The sequence below is a fragment of the Podarcis gaigeae genome (assembly GCF_964106915.1).
Source record: "Podarcis gaigeae genome assembly, chromosome: 2".
Lineage (NCBI taxonomy): Eukaryota > Metazoa > Chordata > Lepidosauria > Squamata > Lacertidae > Podarcis > Podarcis gaigeae.
Window position 1 is genome coordinate 4,258,527 of NC_139679.1, and position 13,230 is coordinate 4,271,756.

A 13,230-nucleotide genomic window follows, 5' to 3' on the forward strand; every position below is an offset into this window, starting at 1 on the left:
ACAGGTAACATGAAGTTGAAAATTACCTGCTGAACTTCCAGTGCCTCATGAGGACCTTTTGATTTCAGTAGGCATCTTAAACCACTTCTGATTGTACAGTTGGTTTTAAATTTCATGTTACCTCTATTGTATTTGTTAAGCTTTATTGTACAGTGTTTAGAGACTATTGTAATTAAGTGGTATATAAATTGACAAAATAATAAAAATCAAAGTCATGTTCAGTTTGGCCCAAGGAGACGCTTGGGCTGGATGTACATTGATCTATAAAATGTTATCAACAATAATGTTATATGACTCACAATGCAGTTTTCCATCGTTGAAGGCTCGCTGCTCTACAGCGTCCTCTGGTGTCACATTTTTATAACGCATTTCTAACGTCATAACTGATTAGTGTAGTGTTAAGTGCCTATATAGTGTCTTCTTAGTGCCTAAGAAATTGGATCTCATGGAAGAGAATCTTCAACACTGGGAAAGGTGTCACAAGAGACACTTAAGGACTCATTTCAGTCCATTTGTCATGTCTGAATGATTCTAACATAGACCACGGGGGCGAGGGTGTGGAGAGACAAAAACGGGCAGAGAAGAGATTCGTTTTTTCCGTTCAGTGTACAGAGCTGGAAAATGCAAAACTGTTTTGAGTATCTGGTGTGAAATGGCCTAGGAATTCTGGAAACAAAAGTGTGTAAGGGCTGGTAGGGTTACTTCCTGTTTCTGGATCTGGTTTATGGGGCTAATAATGAGAAAGAGAAACAAGGATGGATGAGCCTCTTTCAGATGGAGAGCATGGAGAGAAGGGTAAGATAAGCTACTGACTGTTAGCAGTGTTTCTGCTATTAAGTGGCTGCCAGGGTGAAGGTTCTGATACCAGTGATCAAAAGACCCCCAAAAAACTATTCTGTAGCCATGCATGGGTTTTAAGACAGCATGGGAAATATTTGTTTTTGGGTGGATGGGTCATGAAACTTCAGAATGGCCTTTACAGGTCAGATGATTGAGTCACTATTTTCCTGCCTGCTCCACAACATTTAATCCAAAATTATGCCACAGTCAGTTAGGAACACTCAAGAATTTCATTTGGTCTGCATTTTTTAAAGGTAACCATCCATGATTTGCAATTCCTAGATGGATATGCAGATTGGAGCCCAATTATCCTTTGGTTTTCAACACTTCTCTGAATTTTGCAGTAAGGTTCTTGACTCAGGAAATGTACAAAATGAATATAAAAATGCATATTTGACATTAAATAATGTAAATTCCCATGTATGTGTTGTTGTTTTTAATGTAGAAATGCATAGAATGAACTTATGAATGACCATATGTGAAACTGACTCAGATTGAGTCATCCATCCCTACTGTAAGAGTGGCAGGCAGCGGGGAGATAGGGTGTTAATTGTGAAAGGATAAGAGTTGCCTCCAAGTTACTTACCTGATCCTTTTTTAGTGTGATCTGCCCAATCTCTTTGTTGCCCACAAAGGACCGCATCACTTTGTGTACCCGTTCTCCTGCACGTACCCGGATAATAAAGTTTGGTGGGAAGTATCCAATTTTATCACCAATCTCTCCAATCTTCTTGCCCTAGAAGAGTGCCGCACATGGGGTTAAGGTGTAAAGAAGTCAAACCACCAGAAAGCCACATTCTTCTGCTTGCCATTAATTAGGACAGTTCAAATGCATTTAAACATTTAAAGCAGCGGTGGTGAAAGGGGCAGGAGGTACAGGGCCCAGCACAAATGTTCCAGGGTGGTGGAGTCTCCTACTTTGGAGGTCTTTAAGCAGAGGCTTGACAACCATATGTCAGGAGTGCTCTGATGGTGTTTCCTGCTTGGCAGTGGGTTGGACTCGATGGCCCTTGTGGTATCTTCCAGCTCTGTGATTCTATGATTCTATGGGTTTGGGAGCCCCTGGCAACATCCATAGTTAAACCAGTTTACATTTACCATGTGAACATGCCCTGACTAGCCCTGAAGTGGTAGATAGAAGCCCATAACTCAGATGTCAAGGGAGCTTGCAAGCCAACATCAAGGGGGATAGTTCTGAAACCACAACTGCCCCAAATAATGTTTGTGGCCCCACCACTTATTAAAGTTCTTTTAATTTTTTTACATCAGTTCTAAGAGATCAAATACTTTCCCCTCAAATGACCAGATTTGACCCTGAAGCAGAAACACAAGTTATCTTCTGCTTGTTATGTATCTTCTCTGCCCGCCCCCCCATGGCACATCGCCTCAAGGCAGTGAGCTCCCTTTTCTTACCCGCCACCATTCTTCATTGGAGTCGTCAACAATGGCAATTTTGTCCCCCGGACTGAAAGAGAATGAGTCTGGAATTAAAATATCGCCACAAATGATGGTAAACCATATGTTCCAATTTGCCCACAGAAATTCTGGAGTCTTGGACAGGTTTATCTGTCCCCCAACCTAGGTACTTGACTAAGACCGGCCCAAACAAACCTCCCCTTTTATTGCTACCACCACTCAGCAAAGCAAGGAAGTCATCAGTGAGCATTGGTAGTTGCCTAGCAACTGCCATATTTATTCTTCTGCACCACACATCACAACAAGACCCAGTAGGTGGCCTTAGTGTGAAGGCATCAGCTGGGATATGTTTTGGGTGGGGCTCTGCTCTCCTCCCTATTTTCGCCCAAATCTGCACATGCGATGCCGTATTTTCATAGCACCCTGTTATGTTGAATAGGATCCAAAATGCAGCAGTCTGATTGGTCCTAAAACAATAGGATTCAGAATGCAGCAGTCTGATAGGTCCTAGAACAATGCAGCAGTATGATTGGTCTGCAGAAGCCACCCAATCCAGCTGCAGGTGGAAGTGAATCCACAACCTGATTGGCCTACAGGAGAATCCCGGAATTAGCCAATCACATGCAGCCCATTGTGTAAATAATGTATATAAAGCAGATATTGTGGGGGAACTTCCATTCCTCCTTAGTACTATGAGCTGAATAAAGAGCATGAAATCCACTCTCGACTCCGAGTATATTTCACACCCCATGAGAAGCTGTTCTAAGATGGCTGTCAAGCTGTCAAGTCAAATCCCAGCATTCGCCTTCCCATGTGGAATACTGTCATTCAATCAGGATTAGAGGTGCTTGAGGCAGAACCAAGTATGTCACCTTGAGCTCTTTGGAGAAAAAGTGGCATATAAGTGTAATAATAATTTTTTTAAAAGGAAATCCTTCAGTGTGAAGTAAAACCTGCCAATGGATCTTTTGGCTCAGCTCCTCAGTTCTAACTGTTCATTACATTGGCATCCCACCCTCAAGAATCAATGTGTGTTTACTGAGTTGAAGAGCTTTACTTTCCCCCTTTCAGTTGTGATCTTTCAGATGTTTTCCCAGAATGGCAACAGTATATTACTGAGGGGAAACTGAGTTTACATTTTATTATTCCAGTGTCATCACCACCAAACCACTAGCTATAAAATTACTGCTCATTCAAATGGGAAAAGCAAACTTTCCCATCACCGTTGTTCCCTAGCACAAATATTATTTTCAGTGTCAGAAATGGAAACATGAGCTCAGAGACCAAGATGATAAGAATTTTTGAAAAGATTGGGAAATGTTTAATGTATATATTAAAAAGTATTGTTAACACATTGGCAGGATTTTAAGAACACTTGTAATCTTAGAGATTCTCTTAGGAGAAATTGGATGATTTTTTTTTTTTTAGTAATAATGATATGCATTTGCAAAGGAAAATTAAGGAACCAGGGAAGGGGGTGGAGGAAAGTCACAAGATTTGGGGAATCCTTAATTTTAGATTTGAAATTGGTTTTACATACAATTGTGTGTGTGTGTGTGTGTGTGTGTGTGTGTGTGTGTTTGAGAATGTTTTTGATATGGTTTTTAAATTTTTGTATAGTTTGTTAAATTTCAACATTTATAAGCCACCTTTCTTGACCAATGCCACCCAAGTCAGTGAACAAACTACAAATATTTTGTTTGTTTGTTTTATTAAATTTCTACTCTGTCCTTCGTCCCAAAAGAATCCAGGGTGGGCAGAAGACAATAATTTTATTATTTACCTTTCAACCTTTTAAAAAATACATCCCCAACAATACATTAAAATATAATTCTGCCAGTATAAAAACCATTTCCAGAACCAAAGCAATTAAGCATCAATGCAACAGAAGCATGGCCAAAAATCCCATCAGTTAAAAGACATTGTAGAAGAGGTGACAGCATCTTAAAAAGCAGAGACATCACCTTGCCAACAAAGGTCCGTATAGTTAAAGCTATGGTTTTCCCAGTAGTGATGTATGGAAGTGAGAGCTGGACCATAAAGAAGGCTGATCGCCGAAGAATTGATGCTTTTGAATTCTGGTGCTGGAGGAGACTCTTGAGAGTCCCATGGACTGCAAGAAGATCAAACCTATCCATTCTGAAGGAAATCAGCCCTGAGTGCTCACTGAAGCTGAGACTCCAATACTTTGGCCACCTCATGAGAAGAGAAGACTCCCTGGAAAAGACCCTGATGTTGGGAAAGATGGAGGGCACAAGGAGAAGGGGACGACAGAGGACAAGATGGTTGGATAGTGTTCTCGAAGCTACCAGCATGAGTTTGACCAAACTGTGAGAGGCAGTGGAAGTCAGGAGTGCCTGGCGTGCTCTGGTCCAGGGGGTCATGAAGAGGCGGACACGACTAAATGACTAAACAACAACAAGAGGTGCACTTTCAAAGTCTTTTTAAATACTGAAACTGAGGAGGGCCAAGGGTACAACCCTTGAGAGGCACTTCCACAAGGGAAGGAGCCACCACAGGGAAAGCCCTGTGCATAGTAGCTGCCAGTCTGACTGAATTTAAAGGAACTTTCAATGAGTGTGGCCTCCAACACCAGTCTTGAAGCACTGGGTTCAAACCCCCACTCAGCCATGAAGCTCACTGTGTGACCTTGGGCTAATCCCTACTTCTCAGGCCTAATCTGTGTCACATGGCTGTTGTGAAGATAACATGTGATCTCCTTGGAAGAAAGGCAGGATATAAAGGTAAACAAACATGTCTACAGGCAGGTCCTTCAAGTAACTTGGCTCCTCCAAGCCATTTAGGTTAGGGCTTTTAAAGTCAAACCCAATATTATGAATTGGGTCTGGAACTGCCCAACTGGTACATAATCAGCATAGCATGTTTTGACCATCTAGCTTCCATGAGCAAGCAAGCAAGCAAGCAGCCCCATCCTGCGCCAAGTGAAATGGTTTATAGGTGACAGCCAGGAGTAACCTATAAGATCTAGATTCTGTTGGCATCAGGTAGGCTAAGGATATGAGAAATACAACCCAAACATTTCCATGCTGGGACTTGCCTCTGCAAGACAGTGAATTCAAGATCATCTGAGCTTGGTAAACTCTGACCAACGCATACAAATTCCAAACCACTTACTGAAAATCCAGGTCATCCTTCTCCAAAGCTTTGAAGCGATAGAGTGCAATGAAGTAGTGAGACTGCTGGAACCCAGGTTGCTGCTTCTTATTCTGTCCAAGGGAAGAAAGGAGCCCATCAAGACTTAAGCAGTGGAGTTTAGGAGAGAATCAAACCCAAGGTCTCTTCAAGATTCAAAAGGAATGGCCTATACACTTCCCAAAATCCACCCTGGCCACAGAAGCTGGACAGTTGTGCACTGCAAAAAGAGTGATTTTTGTACCACCTAAAACAATGACTTCAGTGTGCATAAATGCAAATTTAGAAATAGTGACTATAAAGAGCAATAGTGACTATAAAGACCAAAAGTGATTTGTGCGCCTGCTCAGTCTGCTCACCAGGTGCCGCGAATGGTTGATGGGCAACTTCAGTGCTTCTATTCTTTAGTTTTGTGGATCTTTATCTTGAAATGAGACTTGGACAGCCCTCCAACAGAGGACACCTTCCAAGAGAAGACTCTCCACTGGCAGTCATTCAAAATAAAGGAATGTGTCCTGTGAAGTAGGACACAGAGCCACCTCCCCAACTGCCAGATCTTCAGTGGTGCACAATAACTGCCCCAGAGAGTTCAAGCAGCTCCTTGCAAGCAGGAAGAACCAGCCCCAGGCAGCCATGTAAACTGCCCTCCTCACAGTGCTAGATACTCTGTCCCTGTCCATTTTGTAAAAGTATTTCCATAGCAGCCTTCAGTTAAAAAAGCCTCCAGGACAATGTGCAACAAAAACCACAGGAAAACCAGGAAAAAGCAATGCAGTAACAGCAGATATCAGAAGGTGGGGGAGATAAACCAGGGGATTCCTGGCTGTGAAGGAGGAGGCAGCTTGTGTGTTGGTGTGGACGTGCCTCATCTCAGTGCTGCTTCAGGAAGGGCAGACATTACACCCCCACCTCCCAAAGGGGGGAAGGGGGCAGGCAGAGTCAGGTACCTTATCATCAGGGGCATTCTTCTCAGCCTTCTGGGCTTCTGGATTTCCTGGACACAAAAAGAAAAAACCCAGCATTCAGATAGGGGCATAAGTAGGGAGAGGGGGAGATAAAAGAAGAGTGAAACTCAAATTTGTCCACTCCCCAGGCATCACTACACTCTCTCCTGGTTGAGTTTTCAGGGAGTAAAAATGAGGAATCTACCGTATTTTTTGCCCTATAGGACGCACCGTCCCATAAGGCGCACCTAGTTTTTTGGGGGGGAAATAAAGGGGGGAAATTATTTTTTCCCCAGGCGCGGGGCTGGGGCGGGGGAAGCCCAAGCTTCCCCCAACCCCAGCCCCCAAACAGGCAGCTCTCTGCAAGCCGTGGGAGCCCAGCGCTGGCTCCCGCTGCTTGCAGAGAGCTCAGCGCGTGCAGGCTTCAGCATGCAGGCAACTCTCCGCAAGCAGCAGGAGCCCAGTGCACCGACCCCTCTCGCTCTCCAGGCTTCAGCGAAAGCCTGCATTCACCCCATAGGACGCACACACATTTCCCCTTCGTTTTTGGAGGGGGAAAAGTGCGTCCTATAGGGCCAAAAATACGGTATATAGCGAATTTCTCCCAATCTCCATTGTTGCTTTTACTATGTTTATTACCCTTACGTACAAGATTGCAGCATTTCCTAGTTTAGTTCTCTGTGCATTTTACTCACCCCTGCCTGCCTTTTCATGTTCTCTCTCTCTCTCTCTCTCTCTCTCTCTCCCTCCCTCCCTCCCTCCCTCCCTCCCTCCCTCCCTCCCTCCCTCCTCTCTACTAGAGACCAGTACAAGGAAGACAGGAACTCTCACCAGTATTACAGGTGCCAAGGTCGGCAGTGGCAGGGCCAGTGGCAGCGCAGGAGTGATGGCAGGGGCAGGAAGCGTCAGGGAGACAGCAGCAGGGCGCTTTGCCCACAGTGTCAAAACATCCCACACACTCCCCTTGACAGGTGCAGTCAACTGCCATAACTGCAACAGCCATTCAGTCAAAGGAGAAGAAGCAGAACATTGGGTCCTGCTTCTTCTTCTTCTTTCCTTTCCTGTTCTTCCTTCAGTGCCGCAAGGCAGCAGCACCAGTCTATCCACTCCTGGGCTAGTAAGGAGAGGGAAATGGTGGCCCTCCATTGGGGTGGGCCAATGGGTCAATTTTGGTTTCTCTCACTTTGTCATTTTTCCAGTCTTCAGTTTTCCATATTTCTACGTTAATTGCAATTTATTTATTCTGAAAAGTAATTCATCAGCATTTTAGTGTGAATTTCTTCTAACAGACATAATATAATGCATTTTGAATGTTATCTTCTCTAATACAGTGGTACCTCAGGTTACAGACACTTCAGGTTACATATGCTTCAGGTTACAGACTCTGCTAACCCAGAAATAGTACCTCGGGTTAAGAACTTTGCTTCAGGATGAGAACAGAAATCGTGCTCCAGCGGTGCAGCAGCAGCGGGAGGCCCCATTAGCTAAAGTGGTGCTTCAGGTTAAGAACAGACCTACGGAATGAATTAAGTACGTAACCCGAGGTTACCACTGTATATGCATTTTTTGCACTTTACCCAAATATATGACTATTTTTTTTAACTCATTACTTGGCTAGAGAACTGCCTTGTAAATTTGAAGGACTGTAGATTTCAAAGTTTGGCTGTAATTTGGTTCTCAAATTATCTTGGAGTTTGCATTTACATGTGAACTGGTTCAATTTTTTTGCCCCATCCTTAAGGGAAGGGAAGGGGAGAGGGAGAGAGAGAGAGAGAGAGAGAGAGAGCTGTCCCTGCAGGACACCTGTTCCTGTTAGCATTGCCTCGAGGAAGATACAGACAGCAGCCACTTTCTCTGGAGCCTCATGCACACATACACCCACTGGCGGAGGAAGAGGAGTACGGGGGGGGAGCGCACCGCCCCCGGCAGCGCGATCCCAGTGGGGTGCCAGCGCGGCTGTCCCCCTGCCAGCGCTGAGCACTCCACTTGCTCTCCGCGACTCGACTGCATACACCCACCCACCCATGTGCCCAGTCTTCCAGTTCTTCAGAACAACAAATAAACAAACTGTCCATTTATAGTTTTGTTTGAAATGTTATGCATTCTACCCCTAAAGATGTCTGTCAGTGTTTTCCTACTCCAAGAGTGCCCTTGGCCGACCTGCAAAGAGAATCCAGCTTATCCCAGTGTTTATGGCAGTGTCAGAAAGCCCAGGAAATAAAACCTGGCACAAGTTCCAAAAGGGTTTGGAAGAATGCCACCCTCCGTAATAATCACTAGGCAATCTTGTCCCAAATACTCAATATGTCATTCCCTTGGAACCTAAGACTTGTTAAAGATGAGTTCACCAACATTTGAATTGAACATATATTAGGTAAACAGCAGCAAGGGCTAACTAAAATGATTAAAATTATGCAGGAAGTTAACCCAACTTCTGCACCAAGACGAGCTGGATATCTCCATCTACATAAATTATGTAAAGCAAACTGGCACACATTTGTTAATTTTGCATCATTCTTTCTACAGGTAAAGTGGCACTAAAGGAAGGCCCTGAAGTCCAACTCTTCAGAAATCCCAATAAGGCTCCTTCTGGTATGGTGAAGGGGAGGATGCAAAAAGTCCCCAACATATCCATATAGAACTGGGAATGTATACTGTCTGAAATTCTGTAAAGTTTCAGACTTTCTAAAGCTTTAGAAAGGCCCAGGGCCCAGTCGATGCAGACAATACTAAATTAGATGGCGCAATGGACCAGCACGGTATAAGGCAGCTTCCTATGTTGTTCCTATATCTCAGCCCATATATTTTCAAGCTTATTTTTGCACACATAGAGGCTTGGAAGCTTGAGTGTGGGATGCTGCTCTTAAAATCAAATCCAAGATTCTCAATATGCCAAACTATTTAATCTATAATATAATATTATAGTCAAAACAATTATGGCTGAATCTAGACACATCAAAAAAGCATTTCAGGAATTCCCTCTCTACACGCAGCACCCCGCCAGGGGTATTGCATACCAAATTTCCAAACAAATGTGGCGTCATCAATAGCATCCCCACCAGATCTTGTTCAGACACATATACTGTATTTTTCCATTTATAAGACTAGGTTTTTTCCCTAAAAAATAATGTATAAAATTAGGGGGTGTCTTACACAGAGATATATCTCCCACCCCCATTTTCTTAAATCTGAATTCCCCAAAATAGGGCACGTCTTATACATGGGGGAATCTTATAGACAGAAAAATACGGTATATTATTATTAATCTTTATTACGATCCAACGACCCATAATATAGATACAGAATAAAATACAGACTCATGTAGACAACCCCCCAGGGAAGGGAGACTGAAGTGTTATTTGTTTAGTCATGGGTATGTTGATCTTTGATTCGTATGACTACTGAAAGAAACTTTGCCACGGCCACTGTGATATCGTTGGACTTGTCGTCCAGAAGATATCTGATATAGTAGGCTTCAGACTGACCCGGCCAATTTGCCAATAGTGGTTATCAATAGGTCCCTTGCTTGATCATATTGTACGTAATGCAATAAAATATGCCTCATGCAGTTGAGTATATATGGTACAGTGGTACCTCAGGTTAAGTACTTAATTCGTTTCAGAGGTCCATGCTTAACCTGAAACTGTTCTTAACCTGAAGCACCACTTTAGCTAATGGGGCCTCCCGCTGCCGCCGCTCGATTTCTGTTCTCATCCTGAAGCAAAGTTCTTAGCCCAAGGTATTATTTCTGGGTTAGCGGAGTCTGTAACCTGAAGCGTCTGTAACCCGAGGTACCACTGTATATGGAAGAAGGTGTTTCATTAGACACCTGGGCCCTAGAATCCACATTTGTATGTACTGTATGATACAGCGTGGCTGGGTTTCATTCATGGTGATAAATTTCCACAACCACTTTTTATCTGGTCTCTTCTAGAATTGGTCTACATGAAGTGGCTGTGTATCTGAAGAAGTGTGCATGCACACGAAAGCTCATACCAAGAACTGACTTAGTTGGTCTTTAAGGTGCTACTGGAAGGAATTTTTTTGTTTGGTCTACACGAGTTCTAGATCTAACAAATAAGCCTTTGGACTGCAGAGTCTTTGAAGAGCAGGGTTTTCCAAGGTCTGGCACTTACCTGCCTCAGGTTGGCCACCCTCGTTTTTAGGGGCCTCTGTTTCCTCCTCCATCATAGCAGCCAATGGCTAGAAAGCAGGATGGGAAATGTATCAGAAGGCATCAGCTTTGTTGCAGTTGACTGGAATGAAGCATCCTCACTAACTGAGGCTGCATAGGACTCAGGGTTGGGGCACACAACAGGGAACTCTGGGCTATGTGAAACTAGGCAAGGCCTCAGGAGCTTCTGGCAGATATTTCCAAGACAATGTGCATAGCAGCATGAAGAGGATAAGGAAAGAACATCAATTTGAAGCATCTGGAGAGACAGGGTTGCCAACTCGCAGCCAACCTCAAGCTGCTATATCCTTAAGTCTTCCAAGGCTGGGAAAAATGGTTAAGTATCATCTTCCCTGCTAAAGAGCTGAAGAAGTCAGATTTACCTACCCCGTCTACTGTCCAAGAACAGAGCTATACTTTACATTAATTAATGCAGTAGGAATGATGTCCCGGTAATTTGTATTTGCACATGCATAATTAAATGTTAGCATGTCTGCTGCATTTTGTACTATGTTTTTAATGTAAATGAAATCATGTATTAAATATTATATTTAAGATTTTTATTGTGTATTATGTGTTAGATGCTAGCATTATAAGATATTTTGTATATTTCATAAATTTACTTGTAAAACATATTACTATTACTATTGGCTGCTACTGGCAACAGCAGTTTACGGGCACAACTCCTCTTCCCCATATTGTAGCTCTCTTACCCATGGTCTCACTTTACAACATTGCGCATTTATCTGCCCCACAGAAGCAGCAGCAGCAGATGTGGGCAAGAAAATGTCTACACCATGATAAACTCTTCCTCAAGGTTATGGTTGGAAATGGGGAGCTAAGCTGCACAGCTGATATTTTTAGCAGACTCATGGCAGAATGCTTGAGAAAGAGGGCTGCAGCCTTCCAGCCGGTGGATAAGTTAAATGTATGGCAACAAGGAAGGGGAGTGGGGTGAGGAAGAGGTCTGAAATACTGCACGCCACATTAACTCTTTAATTATTTTACTGTAAAAGCATTAACCCTTTAATTAAGAGCTAATTTAGTCCTGATTCCATCACTCCTATCTGGAGTGCACTTGCCATGGCTGCTATGGTTACGAGACGATGATATGATACCCTTCTGTGTCATGATTGTTTCCCCACACCATCTCCCTTACGTTCTTTTTGTCATCCTGCCCTTTCTTGCGCTCCTTGTTTGCCATGACAACACCTGTCCGCAGCGTCTCAAACACAGGGTCACTTCGGTTTGCTGTGGAGTGAAAAGCAACAGCAACAAAATTAGGCTGCTGTTTGTGGCAATGGAAGCCCACCTTTGGAATGGGTAGAGGCTTGCAGCAGGTTACTTACCACCAGAAAGTTGTTCTGCACCGTATAATGGAGAGCTGTAAGCACGACGGAAACCCGGGGGCTGCAGGACAAAAGAAGAGTGTGACACACAAGGGAAAGGGAGAACCCAGCCTTCTCCAAAACTAAGGAAGAAGGACAACTCTTTCCTAAATACGCTGCCAGTAGACCAGCTTATCCTTGGAGAGGCAGGAACATCAATTTTTGGAAATATTTTCACCAGTTGCAGAAAAAGCCTCTGGTGATTCTTTGGGGACTACTGTGGAAGGGGCAAAACAGTTGGCCCAACCTGGGGCCCTCCAGGTATTGTTGGACTACATCCCTGAAGTAAATATTATGAACAGCTTGATTCAATGCAGTTTTCTTTTTCTTAACTTTTAAAAATTGCTTTTCAGATATATACCAACAGAAGAACGAAATACAACTCCCACCCTAGAGGAACAAGAATCTATCTCATGGATTAAATAAATACACTTCTTTAATACCGCTAAGATGCTGATGGTTCCACATCAATATAAAATGGTTTTTCTACATTTTCAAAAGCAATTATTGCAATATTCTCTGTCCTTGTAATTGGTTTTTTAATATCATCAAACTCAACACTATACCAGATCCATGCTTCTAACGACAGCACCCAGACACAAATTCTTCCTGTTTTAGCTCGATTTACTCAAGCTGCAAGCACTAAACTGCCCAGGAACACAAGAGTATTTTGAGCATACAAATTCTGTTATGTTCCCTATTAAAGCAATCAAATAAATTTCTCAGTTGTCATATTAGCATGTCTCTTTGGGGAAGATTTTATCTCCATGCCAAAACATTTCCCACCCTCCACCTTATGGTGGCCTAAGCAACCTCTGAACTTGACAGTCCAAGCCTAAGGCACATGGTATAATATCATATTAAGTGGCAGGAAGCTGGAACTTGGGCAATGGGACCGGGCAGGGAATACTTACAATCTTGCCAAAGCAGCGCTGGAACTCCACATAGTGTTGGCAGCTGTGGTGGATGTGGGTTTTGCAGTTCTTGCAACGCAGGCCGTATTTGTTATTGACTACAGTAGAAAAACAAACAAACTGTGGGGGGCAATTTGGGCTGTAAGAGCCAACCCCCTGCCAACCGCGCCCCCCACCCCTGCAACTCCTGCAGACTACATCATGAATTGGGAACCTGAGGTCCTCCCAGTGTCACTGGACTATAACTACCATTGTCCCTGGCCACACTTTGGCCACGTTGCCTGGGGCTGATGGGAGGTGGAGTCCAGCAACATCTGAAGGGCAAAATGTTTTCCCCATCCCTGGAGTAAACTCGAGGTGTCTGCAACCTGCTCATGTCCTCTAACATGGGCCTGTCCAAT

General features: G+C 43.7%; 1 protein-coding gene across 4 annotated transcripts in view; it reads right to left on the reverse strand.

Moving 5' to 3' along the window:
- The window catches only part of STAC3 (SH3 and cysteine rich domain 3), a 32,121-nt gene that overhangs the window by 3,846 nt on the left and 15,045 nt on the right, over positions 1-13,230 (reverse strand). For all 4 annotated transcript variants that reach the window (XM_083729241.1, XM_083729243.1, XM_083729244.1 and 1 more), the window contains exons 4-11: positions 12,830-12,927; positions 11,877-11,937; positions 11,687-11,778; positions 10,490-10,556; positions 6,357-6,403; positions 5,392-5,483; positions 2,254-2,305; positions 1,427-1,576 (exon numbers count right to left, since the gene is read on the reverse strand). In XM_083729241.1, the coding sequence (XP_083585367.1) occupies positions 1,427-1,576; positions 2,254-2,305; positions 5,392-5,483; positions 6,357-6,403; positions 10,490-10,556; positions 11,687-11,778; positions 11,877-11,937; positions 12,830-12,927 (659 nt within the window). The remainder of the gene's footprint in view (positions 1-1,426; positions 1,577-2,253; positions 2,306-5,391; positions 5,484-6,356; positions 6,404-10,489; positions 10,557-11,686; positions 11,779-11,876; positions 11,938-12,829; positions 12,928-13,230) is intronic.